The following is a 24685-nucleotide window of genomic DNA, read 5'->3' on the forward strand; positions in this document are numbered from 1 at the left end:
GAAATGTCTCACCAGATGAGTTTTGGTAAAAGAGAAAACTATGATAAATATGGTTGCATAGAAGTCTAGATGACATAATTTAAAAGCAACAAGCAAGATATAAATCAGTGCTAACATCTTTTTAACATTCAGTAATGAAAACTGAATGAACAAATAAGGTGGTTTGGAGAAGGTTCCTTGGGATTCTTGATTTGTTGTTTGGCTACCAGGACCTTGACAAGCAGCCGAATCTTGAACATGAAAGGCTCACCCCCTAATCCAGTGACTTGACATATAAAGGCAGTTGTGACGGTATATTACAGGAGTGAAGGTGCAAACAAAAGGTCAAGGTTCACTCTGTCATCACCTGCCTATCACTCAACACTGACCTTTTCCTCTTTAAGACCTCATTATAATAATGACATCAGCAAGGGTAAGAATGACTACCACAAAACAACTCCCAACATAGGTACTCCGCTAAGTACCGTCTAAGCACTGTCTGTCTTGATCCTCTCAACAGTACCTATGGCATCAATACTATTATTATCCCCATTTTATAGATGAGGAAAGGAATGTTTAGAGGTCAGTTATTTTTCCCAAGTCCCATAAATGGTAATAGTGTTGCAGAGTCAGAGCCTTTGCCCAAATTCTCTGGCTGGGGACCCACATGTTCCCCATTGTCCTCTATGACTTCTTGATGAAGAAGACAGTAGAGCTTATACTGAAGCCCAGAAGAGGTGCAGGTGGTATCTCTTCCTATCCAAGGCTACTGTGAAACTACGGTTAGGTTATGACGAGCTTCTTCCTCTTTGATTGCCTCCTGAATTAATGCATTGCTGTTCATTGTAATACTTTGTATCTTTCATTTTCTAATAGAAATATTTCAATCATAAAGGCAAGTATAAAATATAAAGAATAATATGAACTTCATCAGTGTATCCACCTCCCATCTGTCAGACTTTATTTTGCCATATTCTGATCTTTTTTTTTTTTAAAGCATTTTCATTTAGTGTAATTTAAAGAAAAAAAACTTCCTGCTTATGAAGTAAAAATTCTAAACTCTGACTTTGCCATGTGGATATTATTTGAAATGCGTTTACAAAGCTTTCTGAACAAAGTCATATGAGCTACAAGTATTTTATTTACGGCAAAGATCTTTAGAATCAATAGAATTCTGGACCATAATTAAAGAATGGTCTCTATTTACAGGTATTTATTTTCAAGGTTCTTCAGAGAATAATAAATAAATAATTTTCTAAAGTGATGGCATTACTGATTTCTTAGTAACCTTGACTTCCTATTTCTGTTTTTCCCCTTCTTCTAGCACAAAAGCTGTGAGCCGCTTTCACTCTCCTTTTATTGTAGAAAACTACCGACACCTGAATCAGCTCCGGGAGCAACTAGTCCTTGACTGCAGCACTGAATGGCTAGGTTTTCTAGAGTGAGTTGACAATGAAAAATATAATCTGACTTTTTTGCTATGAGAATTAGACCAGAAAATCTTTCCATCAAAAAGAAGAGATTACTGCTTGCAACCTGCTATAACATAGTTGAGTACATGTGCTCTCTGATTTTATTTTTAATCCAGTGAAATGTAAGCTCACCTTAGTCTTTGGTGAGAGATCAAATATGCTTTATTGTTACTATCCTAGTGTTTTGTTGCTAAGGATGTTTAAGTAGACTCACTTCTTGAAATTTCACCCTGGCGTTTTGTTTTGTTTCTTATCCAGAGGCTTAACATCTCTTTGAGATGCAGACAAGTATGGATTAGTTGTTTTGTTTTTATTATCTCCATTTAAATTTTTTCTTCTTATTTTTATGTCCTGGGTATTTTTCCCCTAACTTTTTATTTTGAAAAATTTTCAGTTTTTGGGAAAGTTGAAATGAATACCCATACACTCCTCACCTAGATTTATTGAGCATTTCTACATTTGTTCTCTCTCTTTCATATACTTTTGTTTTCCTGAAGCTTTTTAAAGTAAGTTTTAGACATCATGATACTTCACCCCTAAATACTTAAGCATACCTCTTCTAAAGATAAGGACATTCTACTCCTTAATCTTTTTATCATTATCACACCTAAGAAAAGTTAGTTTAAGAATAAATTTCCTCAAATGCCTTCGCCCCATTTTTTAACTCAGAGGTCTTATCAAGTTTCATGCATTGTATTTGGTTATTATGTTTCCTTAGCCTACTTGAATCTAGAGTAGCCCTCCCACATTTTTTGTTATTATAACATGGGAAATGGTTTTTTTTTTTTTTTTGAGAGGCTTTGCTGTCACCTCAAAGAATGTCTCAAGTTCTGGATCTGTGAATAGGCATGTGTTCATATTGACAGGTTTGTGCTAGAGGAATGAAGACTAATCATTTGAATAATGCCTATAATAATCACATCATGAACACTAGTAGTAACAATTGTAAACATTTTGAACTCATACTGTGGTCTAAGTCAGTGATGTGCTGGTAAATGGCTAACAACCAGCTTTCTGGGAAAACCATAGTGTTTGCTGATTTCTGTGGCCAATTTTCAGCTTCTAACATGTCACTAAGGAGCTTGGTGACACAGTGGTTAAAACGCTGTTTTAACCTAAAGGTCAGCAGTTCAAACCTACCAGGCGCCCCATGGGAGACAGATGTGGCAATCTGCTTCCATAAAGGTTTACAGCCTTGGAAACGTATGGAGCAGTTCTACTGTAGGGTCGCCATGAGTCGGAGTCAATTCGTTGGCAATGGATTTGGTTTTTGATTTAACATGTCGCTGAACTGGAATTGGGAAGAGATGTATGTACACGGTTGACTTCAGTAAGTCTGTTGGAGCCTGCTCCGGCCTACCACTGGTCCAAGTACTTTATATATATGTATATGAACTCATTATTCCTCTCAAGAGCCCTGTGAGACAAGTATTATTATCCCCAATTTGCAAATGAATAAAGTGAGATGCAAAAACATGAAATACGTTGTCCATGAGAAGGATAAGGAATGAGCCAAGATTCAATCCAGGCCATCTGGTGGTGGGTTGTGTGCCCAAGATGAGTCCCTAGGCATCATTCTACACAGAAATCTCACTGTTAGTCTCTGTCTTTAACAACTTAACAGTAAATATTCAGTGAAGTCTTCAGGAAACTTTAGTTCCATTTCAAGTAAACAACCTAACAATTAAAAACAAGAAAAAAAATAGATACTATGTGGGAGTTTTAAAAGGTAGTAAACCAAAACCAGACCTGTTGCTGTCAAGTTGATTCCAACTCATAGCGATACTATAAAAAAAAAATACTATAGGACAGGGTAAAACTGCCCCATAGGATTTCCAAGGAGTGGCTCGTGGATTTAAACTGCCAGTCTTTTGCTAAGCAGCAGAGCTTATAACCGCTGTGCTACCAGGGCTCCAAAAGGTAGTAAGTAGGTACCAATCTCTTCTTGTCCAGGAAGTATTGAGTTATAGGATCAGAAACAGATTTCAACTTACTTACCCTAAATCTTTTCAAATAATCCTGACTCAGACTCCTGAATCAAGAATTGGAAGTTGGCTGTATTCTGTTCCTTTTCTAACTCAGTTTCCATTTGTGATTATAAAGGTGTTCAGGGTCCTTGTGTCTCTCAGTTCTCCTGGCTTCTTCCTTAGTAATATGACTGAGAACATGAAAATTGGACCAAAATTACTCCTTTTAACCTTCAAGGGCCACATTCTAGAGTCTTGGGTTTTGATGAGGTTATTCCACGTTCACTCTTTTCATAACATTCACGATTTTGTAGATTTGGGTTATGTTCTCTCTCTCTTATTTTTAGACAAAAGAAAGCTCTAGTCTCCCAGTCTAAAATCCTTGGCATTATCCTTGATTCTTTCTTCCCTTTTGTCTTTTTGTCTATCTCTAAATTCCTGATTTTCTTTTTTGTCTTTGATTTTTTTTTGCCCATTCTCTTTTTCTCTTCAAGTATCCACTTTTTCCAGCAATTACCATTCTTTCTGCATCAGCCTTCTAACTGGGCCCAACTACCAAATTAATCCAGTGGTACTCTGCTTTCATCATATCATCTCTTTGCTGTATTTGAGAGTTGGTAAGAGTTTTTTTTTTAAGAGTTAGCTGGATGGGGCAGGACCGGTCAGCATTTTATTCTGTTATGCATAGGATTGCTGTTTGTCGGGGCTGACTCCACAGTACCTAACTACAACAATCTAACAAGAGTTAGCTAACATTAAAAATGACATTGCCCAAGAATGTGATACTCATGATATATTGCTAGGTAAAGGATGTAAAAAATATTAAAATATGATAAAATTTTGTGTATTCTTATACCCACATACATGCAGGCATACAACTTTTATATTTTTAATGATTGTATATACTTATATATCATTAGTGTAATTACTGGCCATTTCTGTATCTTTAGAGAAATGTCTATTCAGATATGTATTCATTATATGTATATCTGCCCTTGCCTCTCTGGATATGAGTGTCAAAGCACTTTTGGCACTAACAAATGGTCAGTTTTTCTTACTCTCATTCCGTCCTTCTCAGCTCCCATCCAGGCCACCAACACCCTAATTTGTCACTACCTAGTAGTGTGGGGTTGGAGGTAATTTACCCTCCTGATTCTATAATTTCTGGCATGATAATGAGAAGCGTTGCTCTCAGTGGTTCCCATTTCAGTTAAAAAAAAAAAAAAAAGCAGGGAGGGATAAGTAATTATTTTTTATGGGCAGCAATGTCCTTCCTCCTGTCAATGATACAAATAAGACATGCAAATTAAAGGAGAAATTTTATCATAAACCATAAGCATCATCACAACTCTTAAAGAAGCTTGTTTGACCTCTTGGTGATTGTCCGCTTACTTTACCTTGCCAAATTTCCAAAAGATATCCATTCCTGGAAAAATGATAAGCTGACAAATGGATAACACAGGTAATGATCTGATGATGTTGTTGCTACGTGCTGTTGAGTTGATTTTGACTCACAGCAACCACATATGTCAGAGTAGAACTGCCCCATAGAGTTTTCTAGGCTCTAATCTTTACGTCAACAGGAAACTGCCAGAAATCCAAGCTGGATTCAGAAGACGTGAAATGAGGGATATCATTTCTAGTGTAAGATGAATCTTGGCTCTAAGCCAAGAACACCAGGAAGATGTTTACCTGTGTTTTATTGGCTATGCAAAGGCATTCAACTGTGTGGATCATAACAAATTTTGAATAACATTGTGAAGAATGGGAATTCCAGAACACTTAATTGTCCTCGTTAGGAACCTGTACATAGACCAAGAGGTAGTTGCTCAAACAGAACAAGGGGATACCCCAAAACCCAAACCAAGCCCATTGCCATCAAGTCGATTCCACCTCATAGTGACTCCATAGGGTTTCCAAGGCTGTAAATCTCTACAGAAGAAGACTGCATATCTTTCTCCCACAAAGCCGTTGATGGTTTCGAACCACTGACCTTTTGGCTAGTAGTAGATCACTTTAACCATTGCATCACCAGAGCTCCTTAAGGGAATACCATGTGGTTTAAAATCAGGAAAGGTGTCTGTCAGGGTTGTATCTTTTCACTGTACTTGTTCACTCTGTTTCTGAGCAATTAATCCTAGAAGGTGGATTACATGAAGAACACGTTAACAGGATTAGAGGAAGACTAGTTAGCAACCTGTGATATGCAGATAACACAACCTTGCTTGCTGAAAGTGAAGAGGACTTGAAGCACTTACTCATGAAGATCAAAGACTACAGTCTTCAGTAGTCTCAACACAAGAAAACAAAGATCCTCACAACTGGATCAATAAGCAACATCATGATAAATGGAGAAAATATTGAAGTTGTCAAGAATTTCATTTTACTTGGATCCACAATCAACGCCCATGGAAGCAGAAGTCAAGAAATCAAATGATATATTGCATTGGGCAGATTTTTTGCAAAGGACCTCTTTAAAGTATTCAAAAGCAAAGATGTCACTTTGAGGACTAAGGCATGCCTGACACAAGACTTGGTATTTTCAGTCACCTCATATGCATGGAAAAGCTGGACAATGATTAAGGAACACTAAAGAAGAATCGATGCGTTTGATTTGTGGTATTGGTGAAGAATATTAAATATACCATGGACTGTCATAAAAACGAACAAATATGTCTTGGAAGAGGTACAGCCAGAATGCTCCTTAAAAGTGTGGGTGACGAGACTTCATCTTACATACTTTGGATATGTTATCCGGAGGGACCAGTCCCGGGAGAAGGACATCATGCTTGCTAGAGTAGAGGGTCAGCAAAAGAGAAGACCTTCAACAAGAGAGATTGATACGGTGGCTGCAGCAATGGGCTCAAGCATAACAATGATTGTGCGGATGGCACAGGACCAGGCAATTTTTCATTCTGTCGTACATAAGGTCACTATGAGTCGGAACTGATTTGGCAGTACCTAACAACAACAACAATAATCTTTACGGGAGTGGGTCTCCCACAGAGCAGCTGGGTAGCTTTAAACCTCCAACCTTTTGGTTAACAGCCAAGTGCTTAACCATTGCAGCCAGGATTATATCATAACAACATACAACTTTATCACTAAACCACCAGTCAATTTGAGGATGAAATCTAAGCACTATAATTTAATCTCTGGCCAAAAGATATTACCGGGTCCATGGAAGCAGATTAAGACACTTGGTTCTAAAACTATTAGGATCGTCAGCAAAGTTACCGTTAAAAAAAAAAAATTATGCTGCTAAATGAAGTTAATGAAGAAAAATTACTTTTCATTTGAGAATCCGTTTCTGAAATAGTTGAACCACACTTTTAATAGAGATATTATAATTCAGTTTTTGAAGAATTTGCAATGGAGAAAATTATTCAATATTTATTCAGAGCCCCTCTTCTAGAACACAAAAGAAATGACATGTTTTTTGAGAAGGGTTTCCATTCACAGAGCTTTTACAGCCTTAATTTCTTGCAACATTTTGATCAAAAATAATATGACTAATGCACAACAGCAGGTACCTCAGTAAGAGATAAATACACTTATGTGGCTGGTATTCAGTCTTCTGATGTTGAGTTCATTGAGGTGAATCATTTTTTAAAATGACATCATATTCACACCATCTGGCACTTTAATAAATAGTATGCATAACAGTCAATGCTGTTCTCAAGTGGGGGCTCTAACTACAAAATCTCTAGCAAAATTGTAGCCAGTATATATATATTTTTTAAATAAAAACTTCTAATATATTTTTCTTATAATAAAAATAATATATGGACATTATAGAAACTTTTGAAATGATGTATTAACAAAGTAAAAGAAACTAAATCACCAGTAATCTCACCGTCTAGAAATAATTAACATTTTGAGTCTCTCTCCATATATATGTGTATGCATACACACACTAACACATATGTACTTACCACAATAAAACAACAACAATAACAAAAAATACCTAGGAAGCATTTTTAAGGTGGCAACTGTAGGCCCATCTCCTTTGTGTTTATGGTTTTCCACAGATTTTAATTCTGTTATTAGCATTCATGTTATTTGTTTTGATGAACTTCAATTAAATGAGAAATAAGTCAATTATATTCATTGTGCTCTCAACTCAAAGTAGTATAAAATGTACTCTGAATATATTTTTTAATTCACAGATATTTAACATGAAATAAAGCTGGGTACTTAAAGTGTTAAGTTTCAGGTATCTGAAAAAGTTATTTGCATAATACCTTATTTTAATAATACTAGGTAAAGCAGAAATTGCAGTTTTTAAAAAACCAAAAACAGTGACAATGTAGAAATGATTGATTGTCACAGTAGCTTAATCTCGATATCCGTTTTTAGGTTAGTAAACCCTTCAAACATTTGGATTTAAGAAGTGAACAGACTAAATCTAGAAGTTTCTGAAACCCATATTATAATAAATATTTTTTGAGAGGCACTCAGTGTGACACCTCTTGTCTCTTTATTTGAATCTTCTTAACAAGGACGCCTGAGCTACAAGATGATTTTAAGCAAAAAACAATCAATTTGTTTTATTTCTATGTAGGTACAGAAATAAGATGTCAGTAGGAGTCCATAAAATTGCAGTGTGAGGCAGGCTGATATAAAGAGCATAGTTTGAATCCAGGCTTTGCTGTTTAATAGCTGTGTGACCTTATGCTAATTTCTTTATCTCTCTAAATTTATTTTTAATACTTAGGTAATGAAGACCTACCTTGAAGGTGGTTTTAAAGAAATAATATAGGTGCCTTTTTCATAGTCTTTGGTTAGTGTTTGTTTCTCCTTCAGCTTTTCTCTTGTTCTTATTTACATTTAAATTAGTTGGAAATAAATTTTCCAGTCTTTGAAGAATTTATAAGTTATCACCACCTACATTTTCTTAAAATGTTTCAAAATGAAATTGAACAAACCATCTTCAAATTACTGAAAGGATTTTGGCTCAGTTACATATTTTCTCTTTTCCTAAAATGATAATATTGGAAATTTTTTAGAATTATATCGTGTATCCTTTTTTGTATTTTTTTGTTTGTGGTTGGGTTATCCTTTTTTGTATTATGTTGTTGTTAGGTGTCATTGAGTCGGTTCCTACTTGTATTGACCCTACGTATAACAGAACGAAACATTGCTTGGTCCTGCATTATCTTCATAATCGTTGCTTTGCTTGAGTCCATTGTTGCAGCCACTGTGTCAATCCATCTCCTTGAGGGTCTTCTTTTTTGCTAACCTTGTGCTTTATGAAGCATGGTGTCCTTCTCCAGGGACTTGTCCTTCCTGATAACATGTCCACAGTACCTGAGATGAAGTCTCACCATCCTCATGTCTAAGGAGCATCTGACTGCTTCTTCCAAGACAGATTTGTTTGTTCTTCTGGCAGTCCATGGTATATTCAGTATTCTTTGCCAACACCATAATTCAAATGCATCAATTCTTCTTTGATCTTCCTTGTTCATTGCCCAGCTTTCCCATGCACATGAGGTGATTGAAAATACCATGGCTTGGGTCAGGTGCACTTTAGTCTTCAAAGTGACATCTTTGCTTTTTAATACTTTAAAGAGGTCTTTTGCAGCGGATTTACCCAATGCAGTAAACATTCAAAAAGAATGTTTCAAGATCTATCCTGAAGTACAGCGCTGTCAGTGATAGGATAATATCCATATGCCTACAAGGAAGACCAGTTAATACAACTATTATTCAAGTTTATGCACCAACCACTAGGGCCAGAGATGAAGAAATAGAAGATTTTTATCAGCCGCTGCAGTCTGAAATTGATCGAACATACAATCAAGATGCATTGATAATTACTGGCGATTGAAATGTGAAAGTTGGAAACAAAGAAGAAGGATCGGTAGTTGGAAATTATGGCCTTGGTGATAGAAACAATGCCAGAGATTGAATGATAGAATTTTGCAAGACTGATGACTTCTTCATTGCAAATACCTTCTTTCACCAACATAAACGGTGACTAGACATGTGGACCTCGCCAGATGGAAAACACAGAAATCAAATTGACTACATTTGTGGAAGGATGATGGAAAAGCTCAATATTATCAGTCACAACAAGGCCAGGGGCCAACTGTGGAACAGATCATCAATTGCTCATATGCAAGTTCAAGCTGAAACTGAAGAAAATCAGAGCAAGTCCACAAGAGCGAAAATATAACCTTGAGTATATCCCACCTGAAGTCAGAGACCATCTGAAGAATAGATTTGATGCATTGAACACTAGTGACCAAAGACCAGATGAGTTGTGGATTGACATCAAGGACATCATACACAAAGAAAGCAAGAGGTCACTGAAAAGACAAGAAAGAAAGAAAAGACCAAGATGGATGTCAGAGGAGACTCTGAAACTTGCTCTTGAGCATCGAGCAGCTAAAGCAAAAGGAAGAATTGATGAAGTAAAAGAACTGAAGATTTCAAAGGGTGTCTCAAGAAGACAAAGTAAAGTATTATAATGACATGTGCAAAGAGCTGGAGATGGGAAACCAAAGGGAAAGAACACACTCGATGTTTCTCAGTCTGAAAGAACTGAAGAAAAAATTTAAGCCTCAAATTGCAGTAGTGAAGGATTCCATGGAGAAAATATTAAACGACACAGGAAGCATCAAAAGAAGATGGAAGGAATACACAGAGTCATTATACCAAAAAGAATTAGTCAATGTTCAACCATTTCAAGAGGTAGCATATGACCAGGAACCCATGGTACTGAAGGAAGAAGTCCAAGCTGCTCTGAAGGCATTGGCGAAAAACAAGGCTCCAGGAATTGATGGAATATCAATTGAGACGTTTCAACAAACAGATGCAGCGCTGGAGATGCTCACTCATCTATGCTAAGAAATACAGAAGACAGCTTCCTGGCCAGCTGACTGGAAGAGATCCATATTTATGCCTATTCCCAAGAAAGATAATCCAACCAAATGTGGAAATTATGGAACAATATCATTAATATCACACACAAGCAAAATTTTGCTGAAGATTATTCAAAAACAGCTGCAGCAGTGTATCAACAGGGAACTGCCAGAAATTCAGGCCAGTTTCAGAAGAGGACATGAAACCAGGGATATCATTGCTGATGTCAGATGGATCCTGGCTGAAGGCAGAGAATACCAGAAGGATGTTTACTTGTGTTTTATTGACTATGCAGAGGCATTCGACTGTGTGGATCATAACAAACTATGGATAACATTGCAAAGAATGGGAATTCCAGAACACTTAATTGTGCTCATGAGAAACCTTTACATAGATCAAGAGGTGGTTGTTCGGACAGAATAAGGGGGCACTGATTGGTTTAAAGGCAGGAAAGGTGTGCATCAGGGTTGTATTCTTTCACCATACCTATTTAATCTGTATGCTGAACAACTAACACGAGAAGCTGGACTATATGAAGAAGAATGGGGCATCAGGATTGGAGGAAGACTCATGAACAACCTATGTTATGCAGATGACACGATCTTGCTTGCTGAAAGTGAGGACGGCTTGAAGCACTTACTAATGAAGATCAAAGAACACAGATTTCAGTATGGATTGTGCCTCAACGTAAAGAAAACAAAAATCCTCACAACTGGACCAATGAGCAACAGCATGATAAACGGAGAAAAGACTGAAGTTGTGAAGGATTTCATTTTATTGGATCCACAATCAACAGCCGTGGAAGCAGCAGTCAAGAAATCAAAAGACGCATTGCATTGGGTAAATCTGCTTCAAAGGACCTCTTCAAAGTGTTGAAGAGCAAAGATGTCACCCTGAAGACTAAGGTGCGCCTGACCCAAGCCATGGTATTTTCAGTTGCATCATGTGCATGTGAAAGCTGGACAATATATAAGGAAGACCAAAGAAGAATTGACACCTTTGAATTGTGGTGTTGGCGAAGAGTATTGAATATACCGTGGACTGCCAAAAGAATGAACAAATATGTCTTGGAGGAAGTGCAACCAGAATGCTCCTTAGAGGCAAGGATGGTGAGACTGTGTCTTACATACTTTGGACATGTTGTCAGGAAGGATCAGTCCCTTAAAAAGGACATCATGCTTGGCAGAGTACAGGGTCAGCGGAAAGGAGGAAGACCCTCAACGAGGTGGATTGACAGTGGCTGCAACAATGAGCTCAAGCATAACAACGATTGTAAGGATGGCGCAGGACCAGGCAGTGTTTTGTTCTGTAGTGCATAGGGTTGCTATAAGTCGGAACTGACTCGATGGCACCTAACAACAACAGTAAATGATTTGATTTCTTGACTGCTGCTTCCATGGGCATTGATTGTGGATCCAAGTAAAATGCAGTCCTTGACAACTTCAGTCTTTCTGCATTTATCATGATGTTGCTTCTTCGTTCAGTTGTGAGGATTTTTGTTTTCTTTATGTTGAGGTGTAATTCCAACTGAAGGCTGCAGTATTTGATCTTCATCAGTAAATGCTTCAATTCCTCTTTACTTTCAGCAAGCAGGGTCATGTCATCAGCATATTAAAGACTGTTAATGAATCTTCCTCAAATTCTGATGCCTGGTAGTATAATTATGTACATTTCAAACACCCACCATTGGTTTCTGTATACAGATGTCAACAGTTTATACAGTATTTATACACATTACAATAAAATGCTATGATATGAAATAATGGGATAACTTTTGCAAGAAAACAAAAAGAAGTAGAAAAGAAAAGGAAAAACATCTGAATGCATTCCTATATTTTCCCTGATTGTCTTTTAATAAAGAGTCTTTTAAGCTTTTAGATCATCAACTATTATAGTTTTAATTAGAGAAAGATTTTAGGCAATAATCACTATCTTTTTTAAAGGAAATCTAAAATTTAATTTCTATCCATATTATTAATAAGATAAGGAAAGTAGGAAAAATGCCTTTTTCTTGTTTGTGTTCAAAAATATTTATTACAGTATCTACCCTATGCCAAGGTTTGGGGCTAGATGCTAGTGTTACAGTGGTTGGTAAATCACACAGACATTGACTCTGCCTTCGAGAAGCTTCCAGTTCAGTGGGAGAGAAAGATATTGAAACTGGTATTCCAGGTATGGATGATGCCATGAAGGAAAGCGTGAAGAGAAGCTGACCCATCAGAGCAGGTCATGATGTTCTTTAAGTTAAATAAAAATTATTGCTACATTGGTGTTATGTCTAAGTTGAAATGTTATGCTGAGGTGAAATGTGTATGTAATATGGTAACAATAGTAGACATCTTTGTATAGGAGCTGTTTTAAATATATATAATTCTACCTCAAACAAAATAAAAAGAAGGCTCAGTAATCAAGTTATTAAAAAGAAAGGAAGTTCAATATAATTTCTATCTCCCTTAACTGGTAGGTGTGCCTAATTATTTTATGTTTTATATTAGCTCATAAAGTGATTATTTGTTTTATAGCCTTTATAGGTCTAAAAAATCAATTTCATCACCTATGTGTTGTTGTTCTTACTTCTGTAGGAATTTCAATGAACACTATCACTCCTTGTGTAATGCAGTTTATCACCTAGCAACTATTGACTGCATTTTCTCACTGGCCAACGTTGCTAAGCAAGGGAATTACTGCAGGTAATGTATTTTTTTATTTCCCTCATTTTTCAGTCATTTAGATCATATGGCATTATTCCATTAATTTTTGTGTTTTCATTGTAAATATTATGCAAATACATTGGGCTCTTGGTAAAGCTCAATGTTATGTAAAGATAGCTTAATTTAAAAATAAATGAATTCTTTCTCACATGCTCTATCACTTAGCACAGTGAAAGAAGATGTTTAGTGTAACTCTGGAGGTGAATGCTATATATTTCAATTTTAAATTTATGTGGTGACATTTTTATAAAGTTTAAGCAGTGCTTTCATTTGTTAGATTTCACTGGAACACTTTTAACATGTTTAACTTCATAATTATAAAAGTTTGATTAGACAAGAAAGGACTGGGAGGAGGGAAGCATATTCTGGGATCTTTTCTGTTCCTGTTATTGGGAGCCCAGATACATCCTACTGTTCTTTGTTGGCCTGTGAACATGTTTACTCTTCTTTTCGTAAAGGATGGCAGTATCAAACAGACCTAACTTTAAACCTTAGCTCTAACTTTTGGAGAAGTCGTTTGTCTTCCCAAAGCCTCAGTTTTATCATATGCTTAAAAAAAAGTAAGAGAATATTTAGCTCACTGGCTTATTATGAAAACTAAAATGACAATATATAAGTGAAATTGCCTATCACTGCCTATGGCACATGGAGTCCATTAGTAGATATGTTTTGTTCCTATGATGGTTTCCTCTCTAGTTTGTGCTAAATATTCTTCATGCTTGAATGTCCTCTGTACGAAGCAGAGTACTTAGTAGTTGTTATTGTTGTGTGCCATCAAGTTGATTCTAACTAATAGAGACCCTATAGGATAGAGTAGAACTGCCCCATAGGGTTTCCTAGGCTGTAATCTTTACAGGAACAGACCACTAGGCCGTTTCCTCCCTGGAGCCACAGGAGAATTTGAACCACTGACCTTTCAGTTAGCAGCCAAGCCCTTTAACCACTGCTCCACCAGGCTCCTTACAGTAGATCGTGGATGCTAATAAAGAAGTTTGTTTAATGTTAAGCATTGATTTATTTGTGGGAAGAGAGTTGGAGGAGTTGACTGTGCCAATAATGGGCCCTTAAACAGTTCACTGTTTCATTTTGCTTTGTTGTCCGTTTATGTGTTGAGTATACCTACGGTGTCAGACATAACAGTTGTGTTTAAAATAGGTTTTTCACATTTTCATTTATTGTTCAGTTTCTTTTAATACCAGAGGGATTTGAATATAGATTTGCATAATTTGTTAATTAACTGTAGGCATTTTAGAGGTAAAACTTTACAGTGCAGTAAATGGAAAAAAGTCATATCCTCTTTCATATATAAAAATGAGGTATATAAATTTACTCTGGTTCAGTCAAGTTCTGGAAGACTGAGAATCTATCTTCAGTTGATTTGACTTCTCCCTTATGTATGTGCAGTCTTACTAGGAGCTTTTTCTGGATACGCAGAGTTTATGAAACAAACTTTTCCTAATGAGTTCTGTTTTGGAATTAAGCAGGGAATTGGTTACAGCCTGTGCATTTAGTGTGTGCTCAGATAGAGCTCTTCCTACTGAAAAATACTTATGCCTAATTTTCCCCGCTTACACTTCTTTGGGAAACTCTGGTGGCGTAGTGGTTAAGTGCTACAGCTGCTAACCAAAAGGTCGGCAGTTTGAATCTACTGGGTGCTCTTTGGACACTCTGTGGGGCGGCTCTGCTCTGTCCTATAGGGTTGCTATGAGTCGGAATTAGTGGAAGCGAGTTTGGTTTTTTTTGGTATACTTCTTTGACTCAGTGGCACACAACAACATACTTCTTCAGGTGGCCTCCTGTCATTTGGTACTGCTGCTGTTAGTGAAAAAAAGACATGTATATGGATATGTGGTTTCCTCCATTACAACAAATTGAAATTTTCATATCTATATGTGTACTATATCCATATATACTAACATAATGTGTCATTTAATATATAATTTTCAGTTTGGTGTAATGATCAGATTGTGGCTTTAATGTCAGAAGTCCTGGTTCCAGTCTGTGCTCTGCCACTAACTAGCTTTGTACCCTTATTTAAGTTTCAGATAGTCATATGTAAAATTGTGAGTATTAAAGTCATGAATTGATAAATGGAATAAATTTTCAAGTTGTAGTAATTTCTTTTTACTGAGATGTAGTTTTGGCAAAAAGTCTTTATCTGAAGAGAAAAAAATATATCTCTCATTTGTTGTTGTTAACTGCCACTGAGACTACTGTGACTCATAGTTAACCATTGTATTACAGAATGAAATGTTGCCTGGCCCTGTGCTGTCTTTATGATCATTGGTATTTTTAAGTCCATTGTTGTGACTGTTGTATCAGTTCATCTGAGTTTCCCTCATTTGATTGGCGCTCTTCTAAGTATATCTTTTTCTAATGATTGATCTTTCCTGAGGATGTGTCCAACATAAGTGAGTCAAAGTCTCATCATCCTCACTTCTGAGGAACATTCTGGTTGTTTTTCTTCTGAGACTGATTTGTTCTTTTTGGTAATCCACAGTATATTCAGTATTCTTCACCAACACCGTAGTCTCTCATTACATCTGTCTCTCATTACATGAACAAACATTTTTAGAGCAACTGCTATATGCAAATTCCGTCCTAAATTTTTCAGTCTGGGACTTCTTGTTCTTTTGATGTTTTATTAATGTGTATGTGTTATTCACAGATGCTTAACTACTTAAAAATCAGAAGGAATTAAGCATTATATAATTTATCTTTAGTAAAAATACCTGAACTTAAGGGTTGTTAGTACTCATCATACCCGTATTATTTTACTCTTTTTTAAAAAATAATTTTAGTTTTGTGTCAATTCTCAATCTTGCCTTCTGTCTCTTTGGGTGTGGTAATGATAGTTATTTTAAAGACTGTGTCTGACAATTCAAACATATGGAGTCCCTGTGAGTCTGTTTCTATTGTCTATTGTTTCTGCTGATTTTCATTCTTATAGTACTATCTCCTTGAATGCCTGATTATTTTTGATTATCTTCTGGGCATTATACTTGCAGAAGCACTTGAAGAAATAATCTGATATTTTGTTCCTTCTGAAATAGTTACATTTGCTTCTGGCAGGCATCTCAGGACACTAACAATCTGGCATTACTTCAATCCAATTTCAGGGGTTGAGATGGTTGAAAGATGAGCTACAGTTCTTACTTCCAGTGCACTCTCATGCCTGGTGTGCATCCCTTTGATGTCTCAATCCAGAACAAAGCTGTTAGCCGTACTCAGCATTAGCTGTTGCCTCAAAATTCAGCAAATACCTCCAGGTGAAAATTGGTCCTGCCGTATTTGAGACCCTGGCCTGGTAACTCCTTGCTGTTTTGTTAGTTATTGGATGCCTTCAAGCAGCTGTTTTCTATACTTTGTCCAACTTTTCTATTTGTCCTTACTAGGACAAGATTTTATTCTAAGACACTACGATTTGATTCTCTTAAAAACAACAGTAGTAATAATAACAGCTACATTGACCACTTGTTTTTCTATCTATCAGTAAGACAATGTTAGGAATTATTTCACACGTTAAAAAGCTTGCTAAATGGGATGCCATATATCTTATAATAAGAAAAATTCATCTGAAAACAATTTAAGTCAAAGATCATGCCATAGCCTTTTAGTAATGTAATCAATATTTTTTTTCTTTTTGCAAAAATTAAATCAAGTGAAAATAGGCATGAAATAGGAAATGTCTATCTAAAATATATTTTAAGCCAGCATTTAAAATATCTGAAATTTACACATTTTTCTTATATTTCCAGCTCATTTAAAGACTTTAGTACATTTGAGCTCTTGTAGTTAGTTCACATTGATTATTTGGCTTCATAATTGCTATCTTTCTAAATACTATTAAGATTCTTTTATTGACTATAGTCTAAACTTTTAGGCAAAAGTTCCTATTCTGCATCTTTTTATTCAATTTGTATTCTGGATATTACACTGTTTTACTAATGTCGATTATTTTCTGGTTCTCTGGGTCAGTTAAAGAAGAAAGATGTGATTTAAAAAATATAGAGTAAAATAAATAAATTTGTTCATGTTCCAATATTTCATTCTTTCTAGGCAGCATCCAGATTTTCTCAGTTCTGTCTCCTTCATTTCCATAAGATATCATCGACCCGATCCTTTTTGTTATAAGTTTCCTAATCCCAGTATCTTATTCCAGCTCTGTGAATTATCATTTACTTATTACTCCACCAGGAAGTGTTTTGTCATTGTGTAATTATGAGGGCAACAGAGTAAGTCAGTGTAGATTTTAGAACAGAACAAATCACTCAAAAATTTATTCTAAATTGAATACCTTCCTGGGAAGTCATATCAATGTCACGAATATGATAGATTTATTTCACTTGGCAGAGCACCTAGAATTTTATTTTAAATTTGATAACAGTCACAGATGCTTCCATTTTTTTCTTTCATGGTACATTTCATAACCCACTTAGATAAAAATCTTGTCTTTAGAATTAATACTTTAAAATTCAAAAACTGTCCTTTTTTTGGTAATTTTAAATATCTCTCTCTAAAGGATGATTTCAGATTGTTTACTCAGAAGATACGCTAGCTACTGTCTTTGGAAAATGTGAGTGTACATTCTTCGGGTTTGTTAGCCAAATATATTCAAGAAGAATGAGTTGAGTATTAAGGGAGTAGTATTTTTGGTATTCTGAGTTTAGAAAAATGTTTATATGCAAAAGTTCTGGATCAAAGAGCTTAAGGAGGTCACTAATAGGATAGAAACTATGACAAAAAAGACCAACAAGTGACCAAGCAACTGATGAAAAGGTACTCAACCTGAGTAATCCAAACCAAAACCAAACCCATTGCCGCTGAGTCGATTCTGACTCATAGCAACCCTACAGGGCAGAGTAGAACTGCCCCATAGGGTTTCCAAGCAGCGGCTGGTAGATTTGTACTGTGGACCTTTTGGTTAGCAGCTGAGCTCTTAACCACTGCGCCGCCAGGGTTCCCTAGTACTCAGTAAGTATAAATTAAAACGAGATAACACAGTTGACCCATCAGATTATCAGAAATTAGAAAGTTTGATAACAGCAATTATTTATGTTGTTGTTTGCAGTTGAGTCTACTCTGACTCATGGTGACCTTATGTATGACAGAATAAAAGATTGCCCAGCCCCTGCTCCATCTTCATGATCTTTGGTATGTTGGAGTCCATTATTGTGGCTATCATGTCAGTCCATTTCACTGAGGGTTTACCGTATTTTCACTGACCCTCTACCAAACATGATGTCCTTTTCTAGCAGTTGGTCTTTCCTGATGACGTGTCCAAAGCAAGCAATTTATCCTTGTTTCTAAGGAGCATTCTGGTTGTATTTTTTAAAAGACCGATTTGTTTCTTCTGGCAATCCATGGTATATTCGTTACTCTTCACCAACACCAAAGTTTGAAAGAATCAATTCTTCTTTTCTTCCTTTTTAATTTTCCAGCTTTCACATACATATGAGGTGATGGGAAGACCATGCCTTCGGTCAGGCTCCACTTAGTCATTAAAATGACATGTTTACTTTTTAAAACTTTACATGAGAGTATGAAAAAACAAATCAACTTTCATTTCCTGCTAATGGGAATGCAAATTGGCCCAGCTAGTCTTAATTATTAAAATAGAAAATGTGTATACTGTATGACATTATGACTTAAAAATTTTACTCCAGGAATTTATTCTGCCTTAGAGAAACACTTAGATATGTGCACATGGAACATGTCTAGAGTTGTTGTTACAGCATTGTTTATAGCAGTGAAAATTTGGACACTGTCTAAATGTCTAACAATAGGAGGTAAATCAGCTCTACAGCAATTTAAAAAGAATGATGCAGATCTGACAAGGAATGATCCTTAATCTTTAGTATGTCATACCATCAGGGCCCACTGGACCTAACTTAAGTTTTTGAGTTTGAGTGTTCCAAAGAACAAAGAGAAAATTTACTTTTTTAAAAATAGAATAAAGCTCATTCTGTCTTACATTTACCATATGGGTCCACTGGGCTCTTTTCTAAATCTAAGATATATTTAAGAATCTTTAGTCATCTAATTTTTCCTACATCTTGAAATATTTTGCTATTTCATCATCCTAGGATTTATTTTATCACTATTTACCAATTACTCCCACTGTGCTGTAAAAGTCTAAAGTTAGGAAACTAAAGACTGATGATGTAAAAGTGAGAGAAAAGTCACTATTACATCATTTTACAGTGTTCTCTTACTGTATTACCCGAAGTATTGCATCATGTTTCAAGAAGGTATAAAAGAAGACTGAAGATGTCACCTTTGTAGTCTGCTTCCAGCTTTCTATGATCACAGTTGAGAATTCCAATTTTTTCATTTTCATCTCCATCTAGCTTTCTATGATTACAGTTGAGAATTCCAGTTTTTTCATTTTCATCCATAATAGCAAAGAGGAAAAAAAATGACAAGACATTTCACAACTATTATTCAGGTGATGAGGGTGAAGAGAACGATAGGAGTGCTCTAGACTCTAATGATAGTGGTGAAATTTCTCATATAAACAAAATCTCAGATTATGAGTTTTCAAATGACAGTATCCTAGGTGAATTTTTTCAGACTCAAAAATCAATGCATGCACATTATATTTCTAAGGATAAAATTAAGTGTTCTTATCCATTTAGTCACCCCATCGGAAGCCCTCATCTTGCAATGTTTTGTAATAATAATCTGGACCATCCTGTTTTGCTAAAAGGGCATATGACTATTCTTTCATCTCATATGTTGTTTGTGCTCTAAAATTTTCCTGATACAGCTCACAGGTAGATGCTAAAGGCAGGTGATTAAAGGTAGATGATGTAGAAATGGAAATATTCATTTGATTGATTATTCTTGTCTGTATTTATAAATCTAAAAGTGAAAATGTTTTGCAGTTAGCATTTGAGCAAGTAAGATAGTCATCCTCTTTGACAAAATAATGATCTTTAAAACATTTCAAAAAATTCTTCCACTATCGCATTTTTTGTCAATGTAAGTATGAGAAGAATAACCAGAAGTAATGACGATCTACAGCCTGTTAGAGATGTGTTAAAATCAGGAATCAGTTATTTATAAAATGAATATGTTCCAGGGTCATGCATGACAGCCAATGAGCAGTTAATTACATTAATTGTCTATTGCCCATTCAGATATATATACTTTCAAAACCAGGAAAATGTGGGGTAAAAATTTGGAATTTTCTATGTTTAAAATCTTAGTAAAATTTATCATGAAGTTGCTTTTTTACTACCCCTTATTCTTGGTTGGAAAATTATTTGTAAAATAACTGAAACATATTAAGAAAAAACATATTAAGAGTAAATTAAAAAAAAATTGTCTATTGGGCCCAGAGAGTAAATGGTAAAGTCAGTTTTTTATGTGTACTTAGGGTTGAGTGAAAAATCACAAAGAAAAAACAGGTACATAATATGTTATGAGGTATGGTCCCGTTTGCTTTTTAAGAAAATCAGCGAACATGATGAATATAAAGATGTAAATGCAGAGAAGCAGTTTGGGAGGGATAGAAACAAGACAACCCATCGGTCACCTGTGGGGAGGAGACTGAGAGTAGAGCAATGCTTAAGGGAATGTTGATAAACAGATGAAACTATAGGTAAAACCAAACCAAAACCAAACCAAACCCAGTGCCATCGAGTCGATTCCGACTCCTATAGGTAAAACCAAACCAAACCCAGTGCCATCGAGTCGATTCCGACTCCTATAGGTAAAACCAAACCAAAACCAAACCAAACCCAGTGCCATCGAGTCGATTCCGACTCATAGCGACCCTATAGGACTGAGTAGAACTGCCCCAAAGCGTTTCCAAGCAGCACCTGGCGGAATCAAACTGCCTACCCTTTGGTTACCAGGCGTAGCACTTAAGCATTACGCCACCAGGGTTTCCAGGTAAAAACAGAGAACTATAAAAGTCTTAAGAAGACAGAGAATGAGACCAGCAAGGCAAAAAAATAATTTCTGTATCAAAAAAGTGAAAAATTCCAAAGACCGTGGAGATGTTTCAATTAAACAGAATATGCGAATTTTGGGTCATTCTATTTCCAAGTCCAGCATATCATATAATTTATATTAATGTAATAATTAAATCTAGAAATAATTTTATATGATTTCCTTTATTTTGCTGATTATTGAAAATAATCTTTAGTATACTGTCATCTTTACTAATAAAAATATTGGTTTGAGCTTAGAAAGTAATAGAAAAATAAAAATCAAAAGGATCTTGTAAAAATAGACTTCTGTAGTGGAGCCATAGTAAGACCCTTGAGTCACAACAAGACCCTGTTAGAGTTCATGCTTCAGCGTACTGTTGTAATTGTTTTCCCAATTCTTACTCTGTATTTAAAATACAACTTTTATACTCAGGGCCTTATTCTTGACATATGTGCTGAAAGTCTATGTTTTATTGTCTGTCTTGCAGTCTGGCTACTGAAATTTTTCATGATATCTTAGGAAAAAAAAATTAAGGCTATTTCCATGACTAGTAAATTGAAACATACTTCTTTTTACAGACCAACTCTACAAGAAGGAAGGAAAATTATAATAAAAAATGGCCGGCACCCTGTGATTGACATGTTGTTGGGAGAACAGTATGTTCCCAATAATACAAATCTATCAGTGAGTACCATATTATGCTAGAAAATATAAGTAAAAGATGATAATGTTGATCCCAGACATTTAAATACCAAATAAATGCTTTTATTATTCTCCCTGGTTTTAACTTTGACTGTAAACGAACTAACCCTGTATTACACTTTCATATTTATCAAGCATGTAACAGTGCTTTTTCTGATGCAAGAATACCCATACAAGGAAAGGTTTACAAATAAAGGATTAGTGGTTTTTTTTTTTTTTTTTTTTAGCTTTTTAAAATTTTTATTTATCATGCTATAATTTACAAACAATAAAATGCAGAATTAGTCTTGATTAGTTATCCTTGGTAGTCCAGTGAAAGTATTTTACATTTGTAAATGCCCACATATGTTAATGGAGTTAGAATCATACTATGGTTTTGCCAGTTCCTATTGACGTGTGGTGTTACCTGCTTTGCTCTGTGTTCCACTATTTTCAAATGTCTTGTGGAAGAATCAGAGGCATCTAAGCTGATTCAGTGATGAGAATTTTTCACACATGAACTAGGGCTCTTTTGTAGAACATTAATATAGGTTGTAATGTATAGGTTCAATAAATACATATTCATTCAGCCTGTACTTTCTGAGTGCCTGTTAAGCCCCAGGTAGCAAAGTGACAGAGTGGTAAGCAAGAGAGACATATTTCTTGCCTTCAAAGAGCTTGTGGTCTAGTACAGAAGATAGACAGCAGTTAAACAGTACAGTTGGGTAAGTGCAGTGACACAGGAAATCAAGGTGTCCTGGGAGGGTTGATCTTTCCCAGTGTAGGGGGAGCGTCAAGGACAGTGTCCCAGGAATATGATATTAACTGACAAATGAGTAGGCTCAAGCTACAAGGCAGTGAAGGGAGTATTCCAGGTAGAGGAACCAGCATGGCAAAAGCTTGACACAAGACAGAGCAGGATAAATTCAAGGAATTGAAAGATGCTGAGTAAGGTTGAAGCATAGAGTATAAAGAAAGAAGTATTCAGAGATAAGGAAGAGGCCAGTTCACTTACATGCCACGTTAGGAAACTTAGATTTTATCCTACAGGATTGAGAATACTAGCAAGAGAATGATTTAAGCTGGGGGAAACAGTGAACCTGGATGTGTGTGTGGGTGGGTGGGGGAGTGCTACATAGATAGATTAATATGTGGCTATAAGATCAAATAATTAATATGTAGGGAGTTAGTATGTATCAGAGAATGAGATGCCTGAATTTAAGTTTCAGAGGTGGAGCTATTCTAGGTGATGGCAGGATTGCGGGTACGGCCATAGAAGTGGATAGAAGTAGAGAAGGTCTTTGGAGATGAGGACATCAAGGAACAGAGTTTTGGAGAATCGCTGTGTGAATGTTGAGATCATCTAAGATAACAGCAGGATTTGTGGTGGAAATAATGACAGTAATCAGGTGTCAGAGATTCCGAGGAATAGGTCCTGGTACCTGGAGATCTGTAGATGGATGCAGTGAGAGTAAGTATAGGTGGTATTTGGAACACCACCTAAAGAAGCAGGTGAGAGAGAACCTTGGAAGCATGGGGTGCATGGGAGAGGGTGTAGCAAAGAGCTCAGCTGCGGGGGAAGTAGTAGACAGCCAGGTTTTGGTGTGTGAAGGAAATGTCAAAGCAAGGAGGTTAGAAGGACTGGAAGATTTCCCTGAGGACAGTGGAAAGGATTGAGATGTAGAGGAGAGGGTGGAGATTAGATCAGAGAAAGGAAACTCAGAATAGCAAGGGAGTTGGGAAGATTACAGAGTTCCATCTTGGGCTAAGAGCAAGGATGACAGATGTGTGACATGGTGAATTTGGCTGGCCCCAAGGGTGGTAAGTGAAAGTAACTGCTTTGGATTACCTCTAGTTTGGAGTTACATGTCAATATCATACAAATGCTTGTTGGTATTATATAACCTGATACCCAATGTCTATAAACTTATAATTCTTATTAGGAAATTTATATATTACTTAATATGGCAAAATGAGTTAATAAGCACTAATACTTTTATTGTCTTTAGAAAGAGAACAATGTGGACATAAGAATTTCTTTTTTCAGTTTCCATACCAGTGGGGTGTACCTTTTCTTGAGAAAGTAATATAATTGGAACATTTAATAGCTTAGTTTATACTTTGCTTATACATCACTTAAACATCATTTTCTGTTACTGTTCCCATCCTCTACCATGCCTGCCAACTTGATACTAAATATGTTGTTATTGGCATTTTTTAATTTCTTTTTCCTTCTTTCATGCTTTCTTTTATTAAATGTATTATACTGTTTAGTAAAGCAAGCTTTGAGAAACTAAAATAGCCTTCTGCTAATTACAAGAACATTTTAAAGAAACATTGAACTCTTCTGTTTTGAATTTTTAAAAAACCAACAGAGTGATTTATTACAGCAGGCACCTCAGCATATTCCAGAATATTCGTTTCTTTTACACATGCTTTTTCTAACTTGAGTAGGAGTTGATATAGAACTGTTGCTATGGTGAAGTACGTTCTATTTTGTAGGGTATAAATTTATATATAGGGATAGTGTTGAGACAAAGCTTACTATGTAAAACTCAATTTAAAATATTTTATGGGTGTTAATTATAAAATATACCCTGAAAATAATTTCCTCAAAGTCAGTTGCATTATTGCTTTTGATAATCATGTGAGAAATGGTCTTTTTACATGTAATTATGAGTATACTTTTCTGGATTCTGTATTCTCTGAGCATGTTATAGTGCTTTTGAGCAAGCCAACTTTCTGCCCTCTTCTCCTCTCCCAATTTTAAGAATAGTCTTTCAAGTCCTCTTTTTTTGTTCCCTTCCATAATTCACCACACAATTCACAGTATTTGCAGACTTGGCAATCATTGGGTCTTACCACCTCCATCTTGCCCCTCTCTAATTCCTTCCCCACTCTCCAGCCAGAGGGCTTTTTCTGAAGTGCAAATCTAACCCGTCATGTCACTCTCCCATTTGCATTCATGTCTTACATTCCAGCCGTATTGGGACTTCTTACAGCTCCCAAGTTACTGTGCCTCTGGGACTTGGCAGATGGTATTCCCTCTGCCTAGAATGTCATCTTT

General features: G+C 36.0%; 1 protein-coding gene across 3 annotated transcripts in view; it reads left to right on the forward strand.

Annotated features, from left to right (window-relative positions):
• Nucleotides 1-24685, forward strand: part of MSH3 (mutS homolog 3) — a 223320-nt gene that overhangs the window by 140444 nt on the left and 58191 nt on the right. For 2 of the 3 annotated variants that reach the window (XM_023545593.2, XM_064273635.1), the window contains exons 17-20: nt 1304-1420; nt 12868-12975; nt 17519-17572; nt 21516-21621. In XM_023545593.2, coding sequence (XP_023401361.1) covers nt 1304-1420; nt 12868-12975; nt 17519-17572; nt 21516-21621 — 385 coding nt within the window. The remainder of the gene's footprint in view (nt 1-1303; nt 1421-12867; nt 12976-17518; nt 17573-21515; nt 21622-24685) is intronic. The other variant, XM_003407981.4, reaches the window with a different exon arrangement.

This window comes from Loxodonta africana, chromosome 2 (genome assembly GCF_030014295.1).
Source record: "Loxodonta africana isolate mLoxAfr1 chromosome 2, mLoxAfr1.hap2, whole genome shotgun sequence".
Lineage (NCBI taxonomy): Eukaryota > Metazoa > Chordata > Mammalia > Proboscidea > Elephantidae > Loxodonta > Loxodonta africana.